This window comes from Nyctereutes procyonoides, unplaced genomic scaffold, assembly GCF_905146905.1.
Source record: "Nyctereutes procyonoides isolate TBG_1078 unplaced genomic scaffold, NYPRO_anot_genome, whole genome shotgun sequence".
In the NCBI taxonomy this organism is placed as follows: domain Eukaryota; kingdom Metazoa; phylum Chordata; class Mammalia; order Carnivora; family Canidae; genus Nyctereutes; species Nyctereutes procyonoides.
Window position 1 is genome coordinate 16193880 of NW_026575147.1, and position 27399 is coordinate 16221278.

Consider the following 27399-nt stretch of genomic DNA (forward strand, 5'->3'; position numbering starts at 1 on the left):
GAATAATCTTTGTTCATTTGGGCCCATTAATTTGGAGTGAATGATAATTCAGCCATGCAACCATTTTGCACTATTCTTGAAAAATGGGCTTGGTCAACAAATTCAGCAGTAAGAATAACTATGCATTGAGATTCTGTTGCAGGCCATAACTTTCCAAGGATCCAAAGAGGAACAAGACAGTCTTTCCTCCAGAAACATGAGTGAGGGCAGAACAGATTTCTAATAGCTCTTTGTATGTAATCAGTGTGCCAATTATAAGGAATTTTCACCATTACATTAAAGAGAATTGGGTAGAGCATATTCTCAACAATTTTTTATCCAGTTTGTTAAAATAAATATTTTTATTACTTCCCCATTTGTAGATAGAAACACATGCCATAATTGAGATGTAATTGACTAGGACTGCTCTAATTAATCCAAATAACAGAAATTTTGTACTTAACACTCATAAATGATTACTGAAATTCTTATTCTGTTAAATGAAATTTCTATGTAAAGCTTGCTCTTTGGCATATAATGATTATCTATTGCCTAAAAAACCTCAAACACAATTAGGCCAGTGCATCATATTTGGTATGCTGCTAAGTCATAAAGAAATAACTGCAAGCTTTATATGTGGTTGCTTTCAGTCTGCCATTATGAAGCCAAAGATTTCCACATAAATAGAATTCAATGGAGATCGGATTCTACAATCCATGGAGATTCTCATCAGCCATCATCCCAGCTCTTTCAGCAACCATGTGATAGCTAATGGAATTACTCCGCATTTCAGTCTTTGAAGTTATTTATAAAATCAATGCAATGATTAAAATTTTTGCTTCCCCAAATCAAGCCCCATTTCCAGTGAATGAGTGTGTGGTAGTGGACAACTTGACCCCTCAAATCAAGCTCTGGTGAAATGGGTCATGGGGTTCCCAGTGTCACTGTCAACCAGGGAAACAGTCCCGGATAGAGGTAAAGTGGGAGGTGTAGAGTTCTGGCTCTGCTGCTTCCCAGCCACTTTGAAGTACAGGCAGGTCACAACCTTTAGAACCCTTGTCTCCCATTTGCAAAACAATACTTCCTACCTTGTCCATCCATTGTGGTTACTGTGAAACACAAATGAGAGAATCTAGAAAGAGAGAAGATGGAAAAGTGCTCCTAAGTGGAACAGCCCGAGGCACTTTATTGATCTCTTATAAGTTGTCATTTGGTATGCGACAATTCAAAATCACTCCTCCAGCGCTGTGGTGACCCATTTAAAGGGGAGGGTATAAATGTATGACTAAAGGGCCTCAAAGGCGCACTCACCTCACTCCCTTAGGTTGTAACTTCTTTCCTGATTGTTCAAGTGCCTCATGGGACTGCTGGGGCTCCGGCAGCAAGACTCATGCTAACTGCACAGACCAGGAGGTGAAATTGCCAGCTTAATCACCTGCTACCTGAGGGACTTAATCAAGTACTTAATATTTTAAAAGCTTGTCTCCAGATCTCTGAAATGATGATAAAAAAAAAACAATACCTATCTCACAATACTGTGGGAGGATGAGGTGAGATAAGCACATTAAGAATGGTATAACGCGCGGGGCACAGAGCCGGGGTGAGGGTCACTGCTGGACTCCCTGGTTTCTGCAGCCAGCATGAAAGCGAACATCCCACTGGAGTCAGACCTGGTTTCAAGTCCTCTTTCCCTCTCCAACTGGCGCTAGGGTCCCGGATAACCCGCTCAATCTCTCTGGAGCTCAGTTACTACTCAAAATGAGAATGGCAAAAACTAAATCATGAAGCCTTATGTATAAAGATCACGTAAAGTAGCCTAGACGAGGGCACTGGGCTCATTGTAAAGCATACTGCAAATGCATACACGGCTCTTTACTTTTTCCGCACAAACACGCAATAATACAATTGCAAAGATTTTATTTAGCGGCTTTCTGTGCTTGGCACTTAGAAACAGAGTTCCGTGCATAAGGGCAAACTTTTTATACACCTTTACTTCATACATATTTTACATACCCTTTTTATTGCCCCCTTTTTTAATATTCATAATATTGGATTCCCCACTAGGCACATAAATACATTTATCTACAACACCTCAAAACCAAAAAATCTTAATAATATCTGCATTATTTTACTTGGTATTATTTGCATTTCCACACCACTTAAAAAGTTTAGCTTGCACCAAACTTCACTTGTTTTCTTAACATTAAAGGATCTGAAGGGGAAGGGAAAGATAAGGAAAAAAAAAAAAAACCCAAACTTCAAAATGCAATAAACTATTTGATAAAAATGGAGATCTAAGGGCAGGTGGAAGGATGTAGAAGGCCCATCTGCTATTCCCTGGCACGTGCCCGGATTTCTCCTGCCACAGGGGCTACAGGGCAGCCAATCCAGGTCAGGTGTCTGGATGTGGCATATGAAAGGTCAGGCCTCTATTTGTCGCCTCTGCTCTTGGTATCATCTGTTGGGATTATAACACCCTTCCTTCTTCACATTCCTTCTGTTCCCCCTCCCTGCCAGGCTGTGTGCTCTGGAATCGGCCCTCCCTCTTGCAGGGTACCCCTCTTCTAGATCACGGTGCTCAGAGCTGTGGGATCGAAGTGCATTCCTTGCCCGGGTCCCTGTCACCAGCACCTTGACTCTGCAGTGTCCCAGAGAGGCTTCTTCCTTAGTAATGCCACAATTCTTTCTATAACCTGTAAGGGGGAGGGCAGGAAACAAACCAAAACCAATTTCCTTGGTGCGTTAAAACTTCCACCATTGCTCATACTTCCTCTCTCTCAGTCTTGCTCACCGCCTGTCTCTTGCTCATTCCTCCTTCTCCTCCTTTCTCCTTCAGCTGCTCTAAGCTCTAACTCTTTCCCCAGGCACCGCTGGGAACGTCAGCGACAGCACACTGAGCCCGGGAGCCAAAGTTCAAAAGCAATCTTGTTCAGGAAGCCCAGTCCAGTTGTAGTGCTGACGTCTGTCTACGCTCGTGGATGGAAAGGGACTCCAGGATACGTGGTTCATTCCAGAAACAGGGTAGGCTGTGGGGGAGAAAGGTTGACAGCTACTGCTGGCCCAGTCCATCTAGTGTTGTACATAGACCAATTCTTGGTGAAAGCACCCATCTGGGCCCCCCCTCCAGAGTTCACCCACTTCCGAGTCAGTGTGCGTGTATGTTGGTGTGTGTAAGAGTCTATGTGTGGATATATATGTGTGTGTATGCATGCATGCACGTATGTATGTATGTATCATGTATAGGTAGGTCTGTATTTGTGTGGGGGTAAATTTTCATGGCTGCTACATGCTAGCATCTCCCTTAACATTATTATAAAATGATTATTCAGTTTCTTCAAAGGCCACTCTGGAGTAGACAATGCTTTATAAAACTAAGGTTTGGGAAGGCAGGGGAATGGCCACCGAGTCAGAGATGATACCACTGCAAGTATCCTTCAGTGGCTTAAACGTCTTTTGCTGTTCTTGGTTGGGTATGTGCTTTCCTCCTCCAGAAAACAAAACAAAACACAGTTCCCGTTCTTCAAAGGCTTGGGCTCCCAAAGAGGAGGACCTGCCCATGGAGACTCTGGGCTGGCCCTTAAACCATGTGCACGGACATCTGGGAGGAGGAGCCCGGGACCGCCCCATACTGCCGGCCGTCACAGGTGTTAGTCGCCTGCTGGTTATTGGGCGAAGGGCTAATCATGTGCATGCTGTGCTCCATCCCCGTGGGTAGGTACTGCCTCTCTCCAAAGGCCCCATTGGAAGGAGAAGAACAGAGTAAAGTGCTTTGAGAGGCGCTCAGTTTTTCTGGGCTTGCAGCTAGCCTGGGAGAAGTGGGGAAATTGTATCCATAGAGATTGTAAGGGTTGTGGAGAGAGAAGGCGTTGTAGGAGCTCTGCTGCATGTGGCTGCCCCCGAACATGTGTGGGGAAGAGGAGCTGGAGGCTGCGTTGCCGGCCTGCATGACGTACTGGAACTGGGAGGTGGGGAAGGACCCCAGCTGGCCACCGTAGGCTTCCATCTTGCCGTTGCTAGGCAACGAGGGAGGAGTCGGTATTCCTGAGATCAGGGATGGAGTCCTCTGAGGCATGAAGGTTTCGGAGGGCTGAGTGGCTGAAGCAGTGCCACTCTGAAGCCTGTTGTAGCCACTGTCACTCAGCCCTGGGTAGCTCTGCAAGGCAGCCATGTTGCTTCGGGCACAGGGCGGATAATCAGAGAGGTTGAGATTGCACAGCTGGCTCTCTCGACAGCCCACGTTGAAAGTGTTGGGGGCCAGATGAAATGTTGGAGGAGAACAGGATGGAGACAGAAGGTGAGAGGAAGCTGAAGGGGATGGTGTCCCGGTGCTGGAGGTGGTCGGGGAAGTGCCTGTGCTGCCCCCTGAAAAATAAAAGGTGAACACCATTGAGCCAGAGGCCTTTCGAGATGAGTCTGACTGGCCAGGTGCAAGCCACGCAGGAGGAAGCCTCAGATGTCCAAGATGGGCCGATTTTTACAGAACCATAGCTTTCTCTTAACCGACGTACGCTAAGTGATTCCAACTGTGCACACAAACACAGGCGCACACACACACACTCCAAAAGAGAAGAGGACAAAGAGGTGACACACAAGAACACTGAACTCTTGTGTCCCTGTGTGTAAGTGCCTTCAAAGTCTTGTTTAAGAAAGCAATAAGCAGGCATCCCTGGGTGGCGCAGCGGTTTGGCGCCTGCCTTTGGCCCAGGGCGCGATCCTGGAGACCCGGGATCGAGTCCCGCGTCGGGCTCCCGGTGCATGGAGCCTGCTTCTCTCTCTGCCCCTCTCTCTCTCTCTCTCTCTCTCTCTCTATGACTATCATAAATAAATAATGATAAAAACTCATCGTGCATTTAGAAAGAAAAAAAAAAGAAAGCAATAAGCATTCCAGTATCCACTTTGCCATCTCTCACCATCAAATCCACTTTCCAGTAAGACCTCTGGTAATCAGCATTAAAATCCACCAGCTCAACTTCCCCCCTTGTCCACGGAAATATGTTAAATACCTGTTGTCACCTGAGACTATTGCTGACCTTGCCATAGTTAGTCCTCCAGCTAAAAACAAATCTCAGGCCCTGACCCTCGGAGGAAATGGGGTACTGGGGTAAGGTGTCAAGTCAAGGTTGAGGCCTGGAAAGGCTGAGCAGGGAGGACCGGGCAGTAGGAAGTGAGGTATGGGATCCAAGTTCTGTCATATATTACAAGCACAACCAGAAAAGCTAAGCTAACCTGTAACAAAATCATTATAATCCAGAGGCTCTGCTAATGTCTCTCTAGAAGAGCCTGCCCTCTGTCTCAGAGACTGGAACAAAGACTGCAAATGTAGTCTGTGGATTTGGGGATTTGGGGTATTTCTGAGGGCAAGAGTCCAGACAGGTCACAAAGTCAAGAGATCTGGGTTCTCACAGCAATGCCACACAAACCCCCCATCTGACCCTGGGCATGTCACTTATCTTCTCTGGGTTTGTTTCTTTATCCAGAAGATGAAAAATTGAATTAGATCAGTAGTTCTTAAGCTAGGAGAAGCTGCAAGCTTCAAGTTCCAGGATCCCACCCACCTCAGACCAACTAAATGAGAAGCAAAGGATTCTAATGTGCAGCCAGGGTTGAAAACCAGTGATACTAACCAAATCCCTTATATCAGAATACCTGGCAGAGTGATTCTTAAACTTTAGGGTGCAAGAGAATCACCTGGAGAGCTTATTAAAACAAATTGCTGACTCTGTCCCCAGAGTTTCTAATTCTACAGGTCCAGGGCAGGGCCAAAGAATTTGCATTTCTGAGACTCATGCTGCTTGCTAGCCTAGAGACCACACTTTGGGTTAGGAGATCGACACGTCCCTTTCATCTCAAGTTCCTGAAACTGCATTTGACAAAGTTGCTCCTCTGACGTGTGGATATTAGAAATGGATTGGTGGCTGATGCACCAACAGATAAAGGGCAGGTTCAACCCAACCTACTTCATGTGTGTTCTCACATAGTCTACGAAGGTAAAAATGACCTTCTCCTTTCAGGGGCTACAAAGCAGCTGGGCAGCAGCCACTTCTTGCCTCAAGGGCTGGGGCTGCTGAACCTTCCAATTGAATTCCAGAATGGGAGGCTGCTCTGTCTTCCATAGGCACGCTCCCATGATGGAATTCCTCCTTCAGGACAAGGTTGGGAGCTTCCCAGAGTTGTTGAGAGCCCCAGTTCCCCCAAGGAGCATGGTACCCTTAGGTCATCCACAACTCAGGTGAGGATTTTTAGAACCTAAGATTCTATAAAAGGGTAAAGGACATTTTAAGTGGGAAGGAGTAGTAATAAGGTTTTTATTAGTGAGAAAAATGTGAAGAAAACTGGCAGGATTCCAGAGATATTGGGATAGAGAGAAACCATCAACAGTGTGCCAGGGAGGTGGGTCCAGATGTGCAAATGGGGAGGCAGATACCTCAAAGAGAAACCCTAAGTTAATTTTTAGCCTCAGCCTACATACACAGATATGGTAGTAGTATTGACTGTGGAAGTACAAATTTATATCCTGTTAATAGTTTTTTCAATTTTCACAAAACCCAACTAGTATCATCTCTTCCTTGGTCAAAAAAATTTCCCAATGAACTTCCAAAGTAGAACAGTAAACAGTTGCTGATTTTAAAGTCATTTCAGGAAATTCACCTTCCTGTTTCTTCTTTATGCGTTAAATTCCTTTAAGAGAGGTAAAAAGGGTTTTATTCCACAAATTGAGATAAGGCCAATATCATATATATCACTGTGTGAGGTAAGCCAACAGCTGACCATTGGTAGGAGGAGCACCCAGTCTAATTCTAGGTCCGTTGGCCTCTGTCCATCTCATGACCACAGGCAACATGGGCTACCTCTTCATTCTCCCCATCCTTAAAGAGAGTCTCAAACTGATAGGCTTCAGTACTTCTCAGAATTACATCTATGTCTAAGGATTAAATTTGTGGTAGAGTGTACATGGGCAATAACAAGGACTTTTCAAGGAACCATTTTAATACAAAGAAGGAGTTTTGGAAGGGGAGAGCTGAGCAGAAAAAGGAAGAACATTTCCCACTTCTTGTCTATGGACCACTGAGTGGCCTAGCCTACCGGGCCTTATAGGAAGTTCAGAGATTCATTTTCTGCAGGAGGCATTCTACACATTTTCCTCCTCTTCCACCCTAACCACTATGAGCTTCAGTGAAATAAGTGCTATGGCACACATGGAGAAACTTGACTCCAGCTGTAAAGAGATTTGTGTTTTATGGGATATGTATCTGGTCTCCTCTCTTTGAAAGTCCGTCCTTGCTTTCCCAGATCTGGTGTTTATGTGATCCCTGAAGAGACCCCCTGTTCAGCACCCCGCACTGTCCTGTTATAGGTACACTCCATCAGGCACCAGCCCTAGCCCTGCAGCAGGAAGTGCAAGATGGAGCAGATGACTTTTTACAACTCTAAATGGTTTTCTCAGATCGCCCAAGATAGAACGAATGGTACTGATTTAAGGCCTCAATTGGTTTCACTACAAAAAAATAAGAAGGGAACTATTAACAAGTTACAGAGATTTCTGCTGAGCAGATGAGAGGTACATGTTAAAAAGTTTGTAGTCAGCTTGCTTTGGCTTTTAAATGACACTCACTGGAAATGAGACTTGGTGGCCTGCTGAGTTTCAGGGGGTGGGAACCCCCACATGAACTAGCGTTTGAAGAAATGCTCTTCTGCATTAAAAAGACTCAATATAAATAACAGCTATTTTTCAAGGTCCACGGAGAAAGAGAAGACTATGGTACTCATTTTGTAGAGAAGCAAATCGAGATACTGAGAAGTCTTTACTCTCTTATGATCTCACAGCTTGTCGGCTGTTAAACAAGATCAGGAGTGCCAGCCAAGTGCTAAGTAAGCACAAGGAGGCAGGCTGCCCTCCCTGTGCATTTCAACACTTGGCTGCCTTGAGGCCTCACATCACCGAAGAGCTAGGGCAGAGTAGGAGGCCAGGCCACACTGATACAGAAGGGTCAGAGCTGCCTCTCAAAGAAAAGCATACCTCCTTTTCCTGCGTAACATTCTCATCTCACCCCCTCTGGTTCAGCCAGGTCCTGAATGCTCTAAGGGTCTTGATTTAAACCTGCTTTAATAGATGAGAATGGACTGGATGGATCTGGATTTTTTTTTAATATTTGTCAAAATTAAATACATTGTAAATATTGTTTCCTTTTTTCTTCCCTTCTGTAAGTGAAGGAGGAGTGAAAGAAGGAGTAAGGAATCCTAGTGCATTTGAGTTCTGATGGAAAGACTCTCAGGTGTTGGCTTCTGTCCATGCAGCTGAGCATCTTGGCCTCCCCGCACACTGGTGAGCACATGTCATAGCTAGATGCCTGGATGTAACAGGCTGGAGGAGCCTCCATGGCTGCCAATGATAAAGCACTGGGCCATTGACCCCTACAGGCCCATTAAGCCCGTATTCCCAAAAGCTAGACCAACTCTGTTTCCCTTCTGACCTGTCTTTTCCTCTCCCCTCACCCCCCCCACCCAGAATGGAAATTTGATGCCCCATGTCTCTTATCTCTTCTCAGACCAAGCAAGTGGAATTGAAAACAAGTAGGTAGGTTGGTATCTTTCCCACTGTCCTCAGAGGCCCTAATCCACTTCTGAGAGGTAATTAAAATGTAATGCCCTAAGTAGCTGAAAACTCCCTGGTATTCCAGGACCAATCCCCTACCCTCCACACCTCCCTGCATCCTGTCTTACCCATTGACTTAAGTGAGGAGGTACTCCTTGAAATTCATATTCAACATTAACTTGCTCTAATATTCAAGGCTCACAGCCAACCTAACCAAAAAGACTGTGTTTAGCAGTGATTCCATATGAGGACAACAACCTAGAATATACTTGTATACCATGAAGACAAGTTAAATGTGACCATGAAAATCCTGGATACCAAACCTGCTGACTTTTGCATGTTTAAATTGATCACTTCCAGACTGTAATATGGAGGCTTTCACATACAGTTTCCTTTTGGGTTTATTTTGTTGTGTTTTATTCCCCCTGCCCTCTCCCTACACACACAAAAATTGAAAAACAGTAAAAAAAAAAAATCCCATCTGAGCTAGTAAAGAATGAATTTCCATGTAATTACTTGGTTCTACGAGCCAGACTCTTCTCTCATATAACTTGGTGGCTTGTGTCTCTGAAGAATGTGGAATCACTGTGTCCCTGAGTGGCCTTCTTTGAGGCTTTCAGATAAAAGATAAAATGTCAGTACCCTATGGACTTAACCCAGGAATAAACCCAGAGTCCATAAAGTTAATGATCATGATCACAGCCTGCCCGTCCCTATTAAGGAATCACCCTTAGTTGAAATGAGTACCCTTTTTAAAATGCAAATGTGTAACATTACGGTACTAATGAGAATTGTGTAGTTTCAAACTTAGAAGACTCCTAATGCAACATTCTCCATAAAGTTTAAAGATATACATTGATCTGAACCTCTTCCTTTTAAAATAGCTTTTAATATATTCACCCCGTCCCCATTTTTCACATTGGTCCTCAGGGTTCTGAGTCTCTGTGCTTCCTGGATGGTCCTGTTTCACACCTGCCACACTGCCCAGGTGAGCTGTTCCTGGTGTTTCCCCTTCCATTAACGGATTTGTTTTCTCTGCTACTTCTTTTACTGCCTTCCTTGCTACCACGTACACTTCAGTTGTGATTGCCATTTAGAGCTGATCCCCCTCTCTCCTAGTCACAGTACCCAGCTTCCCACCGAGTATCCTCCTCCCCACTCTCAACCCTTCACTCCTACCTCTAGGAAGGCATGTGACTAAGGGCAGGATGGTGCAAGCACTGTATTCTCCAGTCCCCACCACAGTAATTGGTTCAGAGGTGATGAGAGTTAGAGTTAATGAGACTCCATGAGATTTTGCTAGGAACCTTAAGAAGGACGCATGACCTTTCCCATCAGATTTAAATTTAAGAAGATGTAGGTCTAGGGCTACTGGCAGCTATGTTACCACCATGGGGGAGAGGGGGTGCCTGAGAATGAAGTCAGGTGGGAGCCTGGAGCAGGGTGGTGGCAAGGGAAATTAGAGGTATGGATGGATTCCAGAACTTGATGACATTTAGCTATGCTGGATAGGGATGGAGGGAAACACCCAGGATGGTGAGTGGATAGCAGAGTCCTTCCCCCAGGAGAGGGCGCCAAGTCTGCGAGGTAAATCATGGACTCAATTTTGGACATGTTGAGCATAAAGGACTTTGGGATGAAATAGAATATGTCACCAATAACGGCTTGTTTTAGCAGACTGAATTGAGATGCTCTCCAATCCCTGTTATAAGCGCCTCACGGGCATCATTCCTGATCTCAGTGATAAATGAGATATGCGTAAGTGGCTATCTGAATTGTTAGAGTGATCCACAATAGTTCAAAGACAAGCTGTTCATTGAACTGTCTTCCATTCCTGATCTTTTACTGGTATGAATTTCTCAGTATCTGATCCTCTTCAAGGATCAACCTCTAATTATTACAAATCAAACTGATGAAAATCCCAACACTGAGAGAAATGCTCACAATCCCATTAACTGCCTGACAAACATTAAAAGACCCAGTGGTGTTGAAATCTCTCTAGTGACGTCTGCTCTCAGCTGAGGATAAGGGAGGGCTTCTGTAAATGACAGGTCTCCTTATTTCAGCAGATGGAGATGTACTGCCACCTCTGGTGTCCCTGATCCAGGATTATCCCTTATAGTACAGCAGCTGTCAGACCCCTTGGAGATGGATGGTGCTCACAGCAGCTCCCTCAGCTTGGGCCATACAAATAGCTCTGCTGTATGTATCATCAGAACAATAAGACTGCACTTGGCCACAACAGACCCAAGCTCTTATTTCTCTCTTTCTTCTCTGTGTTGCCTTGGTCAGTGTCCCCAAGCACCACTTACTTGGTGAGTTCTTTTTGTCCCTGCCACCAGCAGTATTCAGGCAGAAGCCACTCCTGAAATATAATCCCTATCTCCAGACTCTCCAACCACATAAACTCCCTTGCTGATTCTAAATAAAGATATCTGAAGGTTAAAACCATCTACTTGACTTGATACAAAATAAAATAAAATATTGAGTTAATGCTCAAGCTGTTGACAAGAAAACATCAAGTGGAAGAGTAAACTAATTTAATTTGTTGTGGCAAATTAAAGCTCTAGTAAGTAGGAATGAAGAAAGCAAGTGTGGTCTGGTGGAAAGGAGAGTGCCCTGTCAAGATGGAGATCCACTTGGGAATCCTCAACTCAGTTCCTCAGCTATGTGAGTAGCCTGCTCTGTGCCTTGGTTTCTTTTTGTGTAAAGGGCAGACAATGATGAATCCTATGCACTCTTCTCCATGGGAGAAAACCACTATACAGACTAACCCACTCAATATATCTTTCAAAATAGAAAGATTTGAGTTTTTACAAAATGGTGGCCAATTCAACTAAGGTGCTTTCCTTGAAATTTTATCAACAAATGAGTCTTAATGCAGGAGGAACAAAAATGACAGCAAGGGTGGGATGAAGAAAGCCTCCTTAACCTCACTCAGAAGAGTGGGTTCAGCCTCCAGCAGCAGCAGTGGCAGCAGGAGCCCAAAACTGGCCTAAGGCCATGGATGTGATGTGTCAGATATTCATGTGTTTGAAGGAATGAGGTTATATGGATACTGGGTGAGTCAATTGTTATATGGAGCTTAGGTTTGGTGCCAATGCTGCCAATACTGTCTTCACCAAGAGGGAGTTACTCCAAAATCAGTCTACCACTAGAAGTTTCCACTAGAAGTTCAACACTCTCTACTTCTTCTAAGACACAAAACAGTTCAACACAGATGGCTGTGTCTCTTTTCTTCATTTTATGGGTGATACTGTCCAGAGCTACTGGAGCTTTTAGTTCTTAAGGGAAGAGGGAGTGGATGTTGTTTCTTTTACGTCAAGAAACCAAGCCACATATTTTTAATAATGAGAATCTGGATCAAGTTCAGTGTATAGTTCAAAAATGTATTCCAATTAAACAGTTTAATAGAATTTTGGCTTTTCCTCTAGCCCCATCCCACTACCATATGTATCCAATAATTCCAAGTTCATCCTCCGCCCCACTAATAAAAAATGGAGTCACTGAATAAGTGTGACATTTTGCTTCAAAAATTCAGTTTCTCCAACCAGCAAAACTAAAAGGCAGCCAATGGAATGGGAGATGTTTGCAAGTGACATATCTGATAAAGGGTTAGTAACCAAAATCTATAAAGAACGTATCAAACTCAACACCCAAAAAATAAATAATCCAATTAAGAAAAGGGTAAAAGACACGAATAGACACTTTTTCCAAAGAAGACATTCAGATGACTAACAGACACATGGCAAGATGCTCATCATCACTCATCACCAGGGAAATACAAATCAAAACCACAATGACCTATCTCCTCACACTTGTCAGAATGGCTGAAATCAACAACACAAGAAACAAGTGTTGGCGAGGATGCAGAGAAAGGGGAACCCTCTTACACTGTTGGTGGCAATGCAAACTGGTGCAGCCACTCTGAAGAACAGTTTGGAGGTTCCTCAAAAAGTTAAAAATAGAACTACCCTGTGATCCAGTAATTGTACCACTAGGTATTTACCCAAAGGATACAAAAATACAAATTTGAAGGAGTAGATGCACCCCAATGTTTACAGGAGCATTATCAAAAATAGCCAAACTGGAGAAAGAGCCCAAATTTTCATCAACTGATGAATGAATAAAGAACATGTGATATATATACAATGGAATATTATTCAGCCATCAAGAAGAATGAAATCTTGTCATTTGCAACAACATAGATGGAGCTAGAGAGTATAATGCTAAGTGGAAAAAAGTCAGAGAAAGACAAATACCATATGATCTCACTCATGTGGAACTTAAGAAAGGAAATAGATGGACATATGGGAAGGAAGAAAAGAAAAAAAAGAGGGAAACAAACCATAAGAGACTCATAACAATAGAAAATAAACTGAGGGTTGATGAAGGGAGATGGGCGAAGGGAGGGGCTAGATGAGTGATGGGTATTCAGGAGGGCATTTGTGATGAGCACTGGTGTTTATGTAATTGGTGAATCACTGAATTCTACTCCAAAAATCAATATTGTATTGTATGTTCACTAAAATTTAAATTAAATTTTTTTTAAAAATAGGGGTGCCTGGGTGGCTCAGTCAGTTAGGCATCTGCCTTCAGCTCAGGTCATGATCCCAGGATCCTGGGATTCAGCCTCACATTGAGCTCTCCTTTCAGCAGGGAGTTTGCTTCTCCCTCTTCCTCTGCCTCTCCCTTGCTCATGTGCTTTCTCTTTCTTTCTCAAATAAATAAGCAAAATCTTTAAGAAATCTTTAAGAAAATTAAAAATAAAAATAAACATTCTTCAAAAAGTTAAAAATAAAATTACTCTGTGACCCAGCAATTGCACTGCTGGGTATTTACCCCAAAGATACAGATGCAGTGAAACACCGGGACACCTGCACCCCAATGTTTCTAGCAGCAATGTCCACAATAGCCAAACTGTGGAAGGAGCCTCAGTGTCCATCAAAAGATGAATGGATAAGAAGATGTGGTTTATGTATACAATGGAATATTACTCAGCCATTAGAAATGACAAATACCCACCATTTGCTTCAATGTGGATGGAACTAGAGGGTACTATGCTGAGTGAAGTAAGTCAACTGGAGAAGGACAAACATTATATGATCTCATTCATCTGGGGAATATAAAAAAATAGTGAAAGGGAATAAAGAGAAATGAGAGAAAATGAGTGGGAAATATCAGAGAGGGTGGCAGAACCTGAGAGACTCCTAACTCTGGGAAACGAACAAGGGGTGGTGGAAAGGGAGTTGGGCAGGGGGGTGGGGTGACTGGGTGACAGGCACTGAGGGGGGCACTTGATGGGATGAGCACTGGGTGTTATGCTTATATGTTGGCAAATTGAACTCCAATAAAAAATATACAAAAAATAAAATAAGCAATCCAAAATAAAAGAAATAAGAAATTTTAAAAAAGAAAGTTCAGTTTCTTTTAAACCACTGTTTTCCAAGGGTCAACACTAAATTTATCATATGGACAAATTTTCAGTAGAAGCCCTGTGAAACCTGCCATGCTACACACTTAAGTACTCCGTGCCTGCTCCTGCTCAACCGCCCCACATGCCAGTGAAATGTAGATTGCCAACTCCAAACAATCATCACTCCACATCCATATCCACACACATATTAGGTGGTTGTGCTCCAGACACATGTATCAGTGACCCTGCCTACCTGAGCCACAGTGCCACCAAGTGACTTCATTTCATTAGGTACATTAAGAAGTACCTGGGTGCAAGGCCCTGTGACAGTTCTTGAGAAGACAGCAGTAAACACAGTGTTACCACCAGTGCCTGTTCTTGGCAACTGGCAATATCCCCACCAATCTTCTCATGCCAGCCTCCACGATACAAACTCCTGCTTAGATAGAGCTTGGGAGGTCAACCAGTAAAGCAAGGACAGAGAAGCAAGAAGCCACCTCAGAAATAAACAGAATCAAGTAAGTGTCTTTGCATGAAAATGACCTCACACAAAATGTACCCCTCTTTGGTAGGTGAGAGAACAGACTCACTAGAAGTAACTTCCCCAAGGTTATAGAGAGAATCAAGTTGAAGGCCCAGATCTCCAAATTGTCATAAAACCTCTGCCTCTCTAGGGCCACAAGGGCCTTAGAGTGAGAGCAACACTCTGAATATGAACTGACCCTGCTTCTCTCTCAGAATTATGAGAAGAAAGTTGCTTCATACAGAGTGCTTCCCTTTCTCCTCTATTTATTAAAAAAACAAACAAACACTAGATGTAATTTCTGCCTCCCCAGATCCTTGTGAAGATGGTCTAATCCTGTTTTAAATAGCTAATCATCAGAAAAGCAGTATCTCTTGTTGCTGATGCATCTTCCTCAGGTATCCACATCCAGGGCCATTGTGGGGGGCGGGGTCGGGGGGCAGTGGTACAGATGATGTGGTCATAGTGGTCATGGTGGTGATATGATGATGATCACCACCACAATTGCTGAGCGCTTACTCCATTTTTAAATGCATTCATTTAATCCTCACAAGAATTCTATTACAATCTTCCATTTTGCAGATGAGAAAACGAAGTGTCAGAAAGGATAGGGGACTTGGCCAAAGTCACAAAGCTAGGAAGGAGCAGTGATAAGAGCCTAAGCCAAGGGGTGCCTGGGTGGCTCAGTGGTTGAGCATCTGCCTTTGGCTCAGGGCGTGATCCCAGGGTCCTGAGATCAAGCCCCGCATCGGGCTCCCTGTAGGGAGCCTGCTTCTCCCTCTGCCTATGTCTCTGCCTCTCTTTCTGTGTCTCTCATGAATAAATAAATAAAATCCTAAAAAATAAAAATAAAAAAGAAAAGAGCTTAAGCCAAGTGGTCTGATCCCAGAGCCTATACTTTTAATCACCTTTTCTTCATTTTAAAACCCGAGAGACTTCAGTAATTTAGGTTACAGAACCTAATTTAGTGTGCAGACTCCTGGAAGCTCCTCTGGGAGGGCAACGTAATGTCACATGTTATCAAGTCCTAGAAGGGTTTCCCATACAGCAGAGCCACAATTTGAAAACTTAGGGTTCTGTTAATGGCAGCCTTGTGACAGAACAGAATAAGCTCTGTATGTAAGTGTCACCTCGGGGTGGGAGGAGGTTGCATAAAGAGACTCAAAAAGTGTCTGACACTCTGGGAAGCTTCCTGAGCTGAAAGGGTGCTGCCATGGGAAGAGCACAGACTGAGGAAGAGAAGTGAGGTCAGCCCACAAGCCATCTGTGCTAAGGCTACAGGCTTCCCCACCTGAGCTGCCAGAGAAGGAGAAACGGGAAGAAAAGCACAAAGCAGTGCAAGGAAGAAGTTCACCCAGCCCATCAGCTTGAGACAAGTGTTGAGGGAGCAAGTTGCAAGCTTCAGATGGGCTCCCAGAAGTCCCCTCCTCACTGTAGGGCCTGAGCAATCCACTTCCATTGTTCGGACTGAGGTTTTTCTCTCCTCTATAAAACCAGAATAAGGTTTTTGCCATGAGGAATCAATGAAGTGCTGGAGAATCTGGTAAAAGCACCATTGTGAAGCAGATGAGGATCCTGCATGTTAATGGGTTTAATGGAGAGGGCAGCGAAGAGGACCCTCAAGCTGCAAGGAGCAACAGCGGTGGAATATATTATCCCTAGGTGATGGCTACAGTTTCTCATCTTCCTGGCTATGTCCTATCACACTTTGCATGCTGGAATTGCCTGGTCTTAGGAACTTCTAATAAGAATACTATTCTGTTGTGGGGGGGAGGGGGATGGGGCCCTACCACCTAACCTCTAAAGATAACCGAAAACCAAAAAAAAATTTCAAAAAAACAAAAACAAAAACAATTTACAAAAACCCCACAAAAAAAATACATGACATGAAAACCTTCATTGGCAAAAACTTAGTGTAACAGCAATCCAAAGGCATCTACGTAAAAGTGACCATTTACTGTACCAAAAGTTGGCGTTTGAGAACTACCTGACAAGCCCTTAACTGAACCACCTACTGTGTACTAGACCCTTGCACCCTACTAATACCTTGCCTGCACTTCTATCTGTGACTCTGTTCTGCAAGTAAATATAAGAATTAACATACGTGATAAATAAAAATTCTCTGCATGTCTCAGCAAAAAAAAAAAAAAAATACCAAGGGCTACGTGAATGCTTAGGCAAAGAAATAAAAATTTCACTGCCATCATAATCATGAACATAACCTTGCTTTTCGGAAGCGGGAGAGAATCCTGCTTCTGGGGCAGGTCTGTTCGCACAAGTGGTGATGCTTTGGTTATTAACAGATCTACCAGGTACTCTTCATTCTAGAAGAATTAGTGTGACCCCAGGACTCTACCTTGCTGCTTTTGCATGGTGGTGAAATCCTCAAAGGTGAGTGTGCGCACAGGGGGTCTCCAGAATGCATAAGTCTCCATAATGGCTTCCAGGCCAGTTCTGCAGAGAGAAAAGCCAACAGAGGAGGTTGTAAATACTGCCAAGAAACACACTGACTTTTTTAAAGATCCTGTGGTGGTTTGTCTGACAAGTGGTATATATGTAGGCACTGACCGACATCACCACCGGGTAAACCAGTCTAGAAGAGCACAAGGTACCGATGACACCGATATGCATAAGGAAGAAGAAATGAACGCAGTTCAGATTATTTGGCAGAAAGTCACAACTATGATGAAATTTAACTCTAAGCCTTCTTCCAAGAAGGTTCCAGACTGCATGAAAAAAAAAACACTATTAATTGTTAAAGGTCAGAGTCACTAATATCATGAATGGAATTGAGCCAGGAGTAGCACTGACTGCTTCTCAAGCTCAGTACAATATCATTATTACCACAGCACATAGACACAGCTTGCAACAGAGTCAACTCCAGCAATGGGTATGAGGAGTCCATGAAACTGTGAAATTGCTGTGGCTTTACAGTTGTCTTAAATCAACAGAAATAAAATAAAAGAAGAGGTGAGCAAGCAAACATGCCTGAGTTTCTGTTGCGACAAAAAATACCCACCTGAAGGTAAAGAAAAGGGCTTGGCCCAGAAATTACACCTCAGGCAAAAAGGCCAACACATTTCCGTAAATATTTATCTGTATTTTATAATCTGATAATCAAGCTGGCCTTTGAGGGTCACATACCTGAGACTGTCAGACCTCAGAAAACATCCAGTATTTTACAAATACACTAAGGCTTCTGTTTCATCGATACTGGAGATTCTATTAATTAAAATATGTACATACTGCCTGATATACCCTTGAATAAGTTCTCTCTCTAGCATATGTATGAGGTACTAATGGATATCATTTCAACATAACTCTCCAAGTTATCTCAGAGGTCATATTCTTGTGGATATTCCATATCCTCAAAACAGAGCATTAGTTGGGGGCTTTGTTTAAAGCTTTGAACACAGCCTCTGATTATTGACTTTTCTTTAAAACTAACTGCTTCACTTGCCTTCACTAACTGGAGGGAGTGGAAGTAAAGGGCCTATGGAGACCGTAGGACAAGGAGGGCAGAGAAGAGTGGGTGTCATTGTCCCTTCACTGCCAATTTACTAGAAGGTAACATGGTGTCCCATCCTGCAAAAGATAAGCATTCCCTCTTGAGATGAAACTTATGTTGCCTGTCCTTCTCCCTAGACAATACATTTCCAAAGATCTCTTCAGTCCTGCAGGCCAAGAATAAAGTGAGAAGTTTTATTTCAGGTGAGAACAAATATTCTTTCCTATGAACAACTATAAGAACCCCTGAGGTTCTTCTCAGATGAGCTACTGATACACTGATTGGCTCTTTGTGTTGGAAAATTTCCTCTCTTAACAGACTTTACTTGCACAGTTAACTTTCTAAAGTCTTCCCTGGAATCTTGGAGGCTTTAAATACACCAATGTTGGCAAATCAAACTCTGTATTTTTAGAAGAGGTTGAGAAGAGAGGGTGTTGCATGGTGTTTATTAGCTGTTAATCTGTTAAAAGTAGGAATAGAAGACATGTCCACATAGTCAACTACATTAATGCCGAATACAGTACATGCAACTATTTGTAGAGAGAAAGTGTCCAGGCAATTAGGGAGTTCAGAATAATAAGGGGATAGGCAGATAAAGCCATGCCGAGCTTTGAAGAATATAAGAAAGAGATAGGCCAGACATGGATCTCACTGCCTTGTTTTGGAATGTTGGCTGCCCACCAGAACATCTTAGGATTCCCTTTAATGGTATGGGAGGCTCACTGCAAATGGCAAGGGCTTTGTTGTTCACCTCCTATTCCATTCTTCCCAGGAACATGTACCAACGAGGGACAAAATATTAACTCAAGGACAAAGAACAGTCCCTTCTCATTTCACAATAAGGTGGCAAAAGACTGAAGTAACAGTTACACACTGATACATTGCCCATATTCTGTTTATTCAAGAAGTAGAAAAAACTTTGATTTTGTTTTCATAACAGGCAAAAAAGACTGCGGCAAAGGTATTAATAATTTTTTAAAGATTTTATTTATTTATTTATTTATTTATTTATTTATTTATTTATTTATTTGACAGAGAGAGAGAGAGCACAAGCAGGGGGAGCTACAGGCAGAAGGAGAGGAAGAAGCAGGCTCCTTGCTAAGCAGGCTCGATCCTGGGACCCTGGGATCATGACCTGAACCAAATGCAGATGCTTAGCCAACTGAGCCACTCAGACACCCTAGGTATAATTTTATTTAAGCTGTCAATTCTGTGTAGGATAGTAACCACTTACCCATATGTCCAAATCTAAAATCCAACAGAAAGACTGAGTTATATATACTGAGTTGAGTATCAGCTACTTCTACCTACTTCTACCTCTAACCTTGGATGGCTACCCAGCCTCTGTTGGGGTATTTCCCAAGGAAAACATTCAGTTTTCTAACAGATGTTAGAAAGTTCTTTCTGACCTTAGGCTGAAATCTCTGATGAAACTTTTACCCTCTGTTTCCATTAGCAATGAGTAAATGGTGACAGTGACACACACTTTCCACATCCTCACCAGGAAGACTTTCCTTAACTGCTAAGAATGTAAATACAGGGGTGCCTGGGTGGCTCAGTTAATTAAGAACCTGCCTTCAGCTCAGATCATGATCCTAGGGTCCTGCAATCAAGCCCTGCATCAGGTTCCCTGCTCATTGGGAAGCCTGTTTCTCCCTCTTCCTCTGCCTACCACTCCCCTTACTTGTGCTCTCTCTCTCTCCCTCTATCAAATAAATAAAACCTTTGAAAAAAAAAAAGAATGGGGATCCCTGGGTGGCGCAGCGGTTTGGAGCCTGCCTTTGGCCCGGGGCGCGATCCTGGAGACCCGGGATCGAATCCCACGTCGGGCTCCCGGTGCATGGAGTCTGCTTCTCCCTCTGCCTGTGTCTCTGCCTCTCTCTCTCTCTCTCTCTCTGTGTGTGTGTGTGTGTGTGTGACTATCATAAATAAATAAAAATTAAAAAATTAAAAAAAAAAAAAGAAAAGAAAAAAAAAGAATGCAATTTACCAGATGCCACATGTGGACACAGCTACGGTCCAGGGATCTGTCACAACATTCATTTTGGTGGTGGAGTTATGGAGGAGGGGTCCCAACTATTGAAAAATAACGACTAAGACCACACGTTTCTCACCACACTTTGCTGTGGATCTACCTCTCTTGGATTTATCCCAGACACTTCCTGAACCTACTTATACATTCAAAGTATATATCTTTTTAGAAAAATTAATCCTATTTGTTTACTATCTGCCACATCTTATTTGTCCTCAAACTCCAGTAGGCTTCATTGGATAGATCTAATTGTTAGAAAGTACTAGTCCTAGATATCAGGATTTGGTGACATGCCATGGTAAGGTAAGTATTAGATAATCCACCTCTTTCCACCAGCAGCATGTCTACTTTGGATCCCATGTTCCTCAATGTCCCAGTGCTTAGGATAATGCCTATTGCATGGTAAGATCTCAATTTGCATGCATTGAATTTATAAATAAAGGAGTAAGTTTTCACCCTATGTTTTATTACTGTGCCATGATTTCATGAATTTTAGCCAGCCTAAAATTTAGAAAAGCAACCTAATGTAAAATCAAGATTCTGAAGACGAAAGGAATCCTTTAGTTCTGGAGACTCGGGAATTGTTTCTATAGCTGCTGGTGCCTTTCTTGACTCAGGTCTCAGAGGAGTTTCAGTTTCCCTTTGGTTTCATCTTTTCCGGTCACAGAATTTCTGACCTGTAGCAGTCTGAGTCCCCTTTCCTGGGCCAGTCATTTCTACCCTCATCTTCTCTTATAGGAGTCTTTGCCAACTACCCATTAACATCTTTGGCCACTTGGACATCTACTAAAAGCCTATCGTGAGCAATATATTGCTTACTTATTCATCATCATCCTACCCTAGTTTTGGAAAATTTTATTTTAAGGGTTTTTTTTTTAGATTTTATTTATTTATTCATGAGAGACACACAGAGAGAGGCAGAGACATAGGCAGAGGGAGAAGCAGGCTCCCTGCAAGGAGCCCAATGTGGGACTCGATCCCGGGATTCCAGGATCATACCCCAAGCTGAAGGCAGACACTCAACCACTGAGCCACACAGGCATCCCTATCTTAAGGTTTTTAAAGTGAATTTGTTGTCTAACAGATAAAAGAGCAGTCTTAGGTAACCTCACATCGTTAACATGTTCCACATGGTGGGCCTCTCAGGTCTGTTACACACCAGAGACCTGATATCTGAGGTTTACAATCAGAAAAGATCATATTGACAAGCGCCTCCCTCTTGCTTACTTTTCCCTGTTTTCTCCAATGACAGCTGAGGCCATATCCAATCCCTCTATGTTCAACAGTCCTTTGGCTGGAATCACCTCTCTGATTTCCAGGTCTCTTCCCTTTAGACTTTTCAGTCTGCTCAGTGGCCAAACCAACAGAATGTGCTGAAGAAGAGGGAGAAAAGGAAGCAAAGGAAGCAAGCCAAGGATCTCTTTTGCAAATTGATGATGCCTCAAGATCAACTGCTTTGGAAAAACAGCCAGACTGTAAAGAATTTTTTCTTCTGAACTTTCTCATAAAAAAAAAAAGTGGGACTACCACCTTTGAAGTTCAGCAAATATGTGATAACAACTATGATTACATTCATGAACCTATTAGGTAGCACACTGCTGCATACTTTCTGTGATTTATTTGTGTTGAGATAGAGGGTTGCTTTTTATGTTTCTTCCATTTATTTTCTCTGTAGTTCCGACTTTTAACCCTTCCCCAGACTATTGGCTGGTGATTCTGGCAACAAAGGGAACACACTCAAGGGGTTGATAAGGTCATTGGTCATCTGTCAACAGAAGACAGTCAAGCGCTACAGAGATGGGGTTTTGAAATTATAAAGAAGTTTTCCAACCAGTAAATATGCTCAGTTCAGGAGATATAGAGACAAACAAGGACATAGGGTCTTTACCCTAATTTAAGAGTGTCTTGTTCAACAAAAAGAGAATGGCATGTAAAGGACTAATTTCTGAACAGTGAGATGAATGTTACATTGAAGATACATAGAAGAAGCCAATGGAGCAAGAAGTACTTCATACACCTGGAAAATTCAAGGAACACTCCTTAAAAAGACCAGTCATTTCAGCTGAATATTAAAGGATTCTCGGCAGTTTTCCACACAAACAAGAGACAGAAAGAACTTTCCCAGGAGAGTTCACAGTATGTACAAAGCCTTGGAGGTATGGAAGAGAAGGAATGTTCTGGAAACTGAAAATAGTTGAGTGTGGCTGGAGCTCCAGTTGCAAGATGAGATGATGGGGTGGATACCAGGGATACTCACTCCATGTAAAGGGCTTGGATTTTATCCCAGGGGCGGTACTGCACCTCTGATCTTCTTTCCTTTCTCCTCCCGTTCCAGCATTTGAAAAGACACAGAACTAGAATATACTGTTCTTTCAGATCTAATTACTGTATCTCAACTTTCTAATCCTCTTCCTTAGACTGTCCTTTACCCACTGAGGTGAGGTCAAACCTTCCACACATCCTTCTCCTTCCCTGGATCTGGAGTTGGATCCTAAAGATTTGTTGTCCGGGAATATTCTAAAAGACCTCTCAACAGAGGTCTGTAGATTGGCAGGAAAAAAAAAGCCAACAATCAAAACTTGGCTTTAGATGGTACAATAAGCCTATCTACATGATGAACTGGCTGTCACTGATGTGTCTTATGGTGGTTTGGAAGCACAGGTATCCAGTGGACAGATTCTTGGAGCTGAGTCAAAATCACTCGTTGCCCAGTGATCCCCAACTTGAGACCCCTGTCCCCATATGGAGTCTGAACAGGCAGCTATGGCAGTCCCTCAGGAGTTTTCATTGCCTCAAGAAGTGTGATAAAAATCCCTGATGACACAACACAACCCTAACTAAAAATGAAGTTTTTTTAGTGACTGGAATGGTCTGACTTTAACTCAGTAACACAAAACTGCACGTGGGGCAGAATGGTTAAGAAGAGAAAAAGCTGGGACCCCTGGGTGGCTCAGTGGTTGAGCATTGGCCTTTGGCTCAGGGCGTGATCCCAGGGTCCTGGGGTCGAGTTCCGCATCAGGGTCCCCACAGGGAGCCTGCTTCTCCCTCTGCCTATGTCTCTGCCTCTCTCTCTGTGTGTGTCTCTCATGAATAAATAAATAATTTTTTAAATTTATTTATTATTATTATTATTATTATTATTATTTATGACAGTCACAGAGAGAGAGAGAGAGGCAGAGACACAGGCAGAGGGAGAAGCAGGCTCCATGCACCAGGAGCCCGATGTGGGATTCGATCCCGGGTCTCCAGGATCGCGCCCTGGGCCAAAGGCAGGTGCCAAACTGCTGTGCCACCAAGGGATCCCCCGAATAAATAAATAAAATCGAAGAAGAAGAAGAAAGGAGAAGGAGAAGGAGAAGAAGAAGGAGGAGGAGGAGGAGGAGGAGGAGGAAGAAGAAGAAGAAGAAAGAAGAAGAAAGAAGAAAGAAGAAAGAAGAAAGAAGAAAGAAGAAAGAAGAAAGAAGAGCTCTGGAGCTGGCCTGCCTGGATTCACGTGGCAACCCTGCTGCTTATTGGTGCCATCTCAGCCGGGTCATATCACCTTCTCATGCCTAAGGCTCCTGACCTATAAAACGGAGATAACAGTACTCCCTCCTAATTGTTACTTAACAAATGCAGATAGATTGATTAAAGACAAAATATATCAAAGCAAGGGGAAAAAAAAAGAATGAAAGCTTGTGGACCACTAGTCTACAAAGAAACACCACCACCGTCTGCTCAGGTTGTGACTTGTAACCAGAGAAAACATTCTCACTTCACTGGTATTCCAACCTGTGTCAGCCCTCTGGCTCTGGACTGAACATGGAAGGACCTGCATGTTACCTAATCCCATTTCTCATTCTCTCTTCAAAGAACCAAAAACGTGTCCCTCAAGCCTCTGTAGGCTTCATTATCTTGCAGATATTTCAGACTCCAATATGTTAGCCATTAAAAAGACGTCACTCTGTTAGATGACACCATCCCTGGGCAAGAGCCATAGATAATAAAACAACTGCCAACTTTCCCTGGCAAACCCACATGGCCAAGAGGACAATGGTGGAAAAGGTTCATGACAGGAGGGAGAACAAATAACAAGGCAGAGAAAAATGTCAAATACTGGCTGGAAGACATGATAAACAGCCAGGGTGTGGAAGAAGAGGGGGGATCTGGCAGGAGGCTGCCACCAGGGCCTAGTACGGAGCCAGCTACCTTGAACTGTAGATGCAACAGTTCCTGAGAGGGAGCCCAGCACTGATGACTTACTTTCGATCTGCTAAAATGGCACCCGTGCCAGGGATAACAAAAGAGTCTGTAAAATCCACAGGGGCTAGTAAGATTGCCAGAATGAGCAGGATGAGATTGGCTGGAAAAATACAGTCAATGGCTCCAGGGAGGACAAACAAATACAGAAATTGAAAGTGAGGGAGATCCTTGGAAGTCGTGCTGGTTGAAAGAAGGCAAGTGGTCAGCTCACTGCCTCTCCACTTGCTACATAAGCCCTTCAGGAGCAACAGGGACCGGGACAGGGACACGGGCAGTCCTGTCTGCTCGCTGGCAAGTTATGCCTCACAGAGTTGAGGGACAACACCCTCTGGATGCTGCCACAGGCTGGATTTGAAAATTCTGAAAGCTAGTACCTCACTCTACTCAGTTTTACCATCTATAAATGAGAAACACTCTAACAATACCAATCAGGTCAGAGATAAAAAAGGGACTGCAGATACTCTGTGAAATGATTATTACTATTTTTACTGTATTCCTAGGATCTGAATACCTAGAAATAAATATGCAAGGTTGAACTGTATGAAATTACCGGTATTTTACCTCTCTGGCCCACAAATATAATAATTTCATAGGTTCAGCTTAATAGGTTGGTAAAAGTGTGGACGAGAGTTGAGACACTTGGTTAAAACAGAGAACCCTTCTGACAGACTTTAAGTGAGACCCATCCTGCACACTTCTTCCCCAACTCACAAAGAAAAATGGCTTCTTTCAGATCTAAGCACAGATGACCTGGGCCTGGGGCTGGTGTCTAGCTGACTCTTCCTTTTCTTTCCTTCTCATTTCCATTAACTGGAGGCACTCCAATTTCATACTGGGTTTTGAGAGAAGGAGCTGGGCCTTGACAGGGCTTCCTGTCTCTGCCCGAGGAGATGGGTCTTCACTCTATGAACGTGGCCTTGAGGCAACAGCTGTTTAAGAGGGGGTCAACAGGAAAATCCTTTACTCCCAAATATTTTTCTCCCCATCCATGGAGATTCCTTCCTTTGGGTTAAGGATTAGCCTCATTAAGCATCCTCCTCCAGCAAGCAAATATATCTATTCCCATAATGCAGTTAATGGCTCCATTTTTAGATCACTCTCCCCTGACACATTATGTAAAGGGACGCTGGGTACCAAGCAGGACTGGCAGCCACATTCCCAGAAGACAGCAGTGCTGGGTGAGAATTAGCTCAGGCTCACACTGCCTCATACACCTCATCCTGCAGGCCCTCTTGCTTTTTCAGTGAGGGGCAACCTATCAAAGCTAGTTACCCATATGAACAAACCACCCCACGATACAGGGCCTGTCACCAGTTCCTTTCTGTCACTTCCTAAATTGTGGAATTTGAGTGTCATGGTTAAGCCTCCAAGGGTGGCCTCCCTAGAGAAAAAGATACCCTTTTAAAAAGCTGCAACAGTTCCCTACACTGCAGAAGGCCCACCCAACCTGGGACCTATTGTGGCACCAACAGCGATGGCTCCTGTGGCACCATGCTGGCTAGGAGTATCCAGAGGAACCCATGTCACATGGGACAGTCCCCCCTGCAGTTGCCTTAAATGCAATGAAACCCAGAGTCGTATATTCCGTGGCACTTTTTAAAACAAGTTCATAGAACCTTTACTCTCCAGACAGATCATAATTTTAATCCTCTCCTTTTTATGTACATGTTTCCTTTGGAGGAAGTCCCTGGGAATTATATAAAATTTCCTAAGCTTACTTGGGTTTTCTGTAAAATCTTGGCAGCCATTCTCAGCAGAGACAAGGCTCTCACATCAGATGTGGACTGGGGGACTCACAGAGTCCTTTTTCCTTCTGCTCCTCCAGCTATGCCTTTAAACTACAAGGTCTTTGCAGTTGTGATGCTCCCTCTAGCTGAGCACAGTGGGTTCACCAGGTATGTGGACAGAGGTGCCTCCCAAGGCTGCTTATTGATCATGGGACTCAATGTAAACACTCTTGCTTCTCTTCAGTCCATGACTTTTGTCTTCTCTTTGGAATGTGCTGCCCGCTGGGGTGGTCCCCCATAAAGATGTAATTTTACCTCTCTGCTCACCACTGAGCAACTTTTCTCTCTCTTTTTAAGATTTCATTTATTTATTTGAGAGAGGGAGAGCACAGAGGGAGGAGCAGAATCCCCACTGAGCAGGGAGCCCGATGTGGGGCTCAATCCCCACATCGTGATCCTGGGATCACTATCTGAGCCAAAGGCAGATGCTTCACCAACTGAGCCACCCGGGTGCCCCTGAGCAACCTTGCTCAACTAAACCTCATTCTGCTTGGCTCAGCCTCTGGGACCCCTTCTTTCCTGATGCTCATGGACTCTGAAACTTGCTGGCTGTCTTCCTCTTCTCCAGCTAGCATAAAATGATGGCCTAAAGGGTGTGCATTTTTAATATGGGAATAGGCTAAATCCGTGTCTTTTTTTTAAGATTTTATTTATTTATTCATGAGAGAGAGAGAGAGAGAGAGAGAGAGAGAGAGAGAGAGACGGGCAGAGACACAGGCAGAGGGAGAAGCAGGCTCCATGCAGGGAGCCTGACATGGGACTCGATCCCAGGTCTCCAGGATCACACCTTGGGCTGCAGGCAGCACTAAACCACTGTGCCACAGGGGCTGCCCCGCTAAATCCGTCTCTACAGTATCAGTCCACACCAGGTTTGAATCAATATTGCCCTTTGTCTTCTAACTAAGCCTATTTATAGATTCACTTTCTTCCCTTCTTAGTTGGTATCTAAAACTAGCTCCCTACTGTTGCTACACCTGATTCACTATTGGTTGGGGTAAGGTTTTCTCTCTCCAGAGGTCCTGGTTTTTAATTTCTTTGCCACTCATCAACTCTGTTTGCTATTTTGCAACTAAGTGAATAATTATTTTACTCTGTGTACCTGGCACTGTAGGAAAGAATCTAAAACTAGAATCCTGAAAAAGGTACAGTCCCAGTCTTCAAGGAACTTACATTCTAGCATTAGGCAGAGCCCAGGAACACAGACCACAGGACACCAATTCATCACGCTGAGGGGAATCTGTTTTCCCTAGGAATAAGAGGTGCTACTGCCTCCTCCTGGAAGAAGAAATCTTCCAGAGGTAACGCTGGATATTGTGCTC

At 43.6% G+C, this 27399-nt stretch overlaps 1 protein-coding gene across 4 annotated transcripts in view; it reads right to left on the reverse strand.

Moving 5' to 3' along the window:
- Nucleotides 1-1879: 1879 nt before the first annotated feature.
- TBX15 (T-box transcription factor 15) overlaps nt 1880-27399 on the reverse strand; it is a 123487-nt gene continuing 97967 nt past the window's right edge. For all 4 annotated transcript variants that reach the window (XM_055312689.1, XM_055312686.1, XM_055312688.1 and 1 more), the window contains 2 exons: nt 16868-16965; nt 1880-4341 (listed from right to left, as the gene is read on the reverse strand). In XM_055312689.1, the coding sequence (XP_055168664.1) occupies nt 3557-4341; nt 16868-16965 (883 nt within the window). In that variant the 3' untranslated portion in view covers nt 1880-3556. The remainder of the gene's footprint in view (nt 4342-16867; nt 16966-27399) is intronic.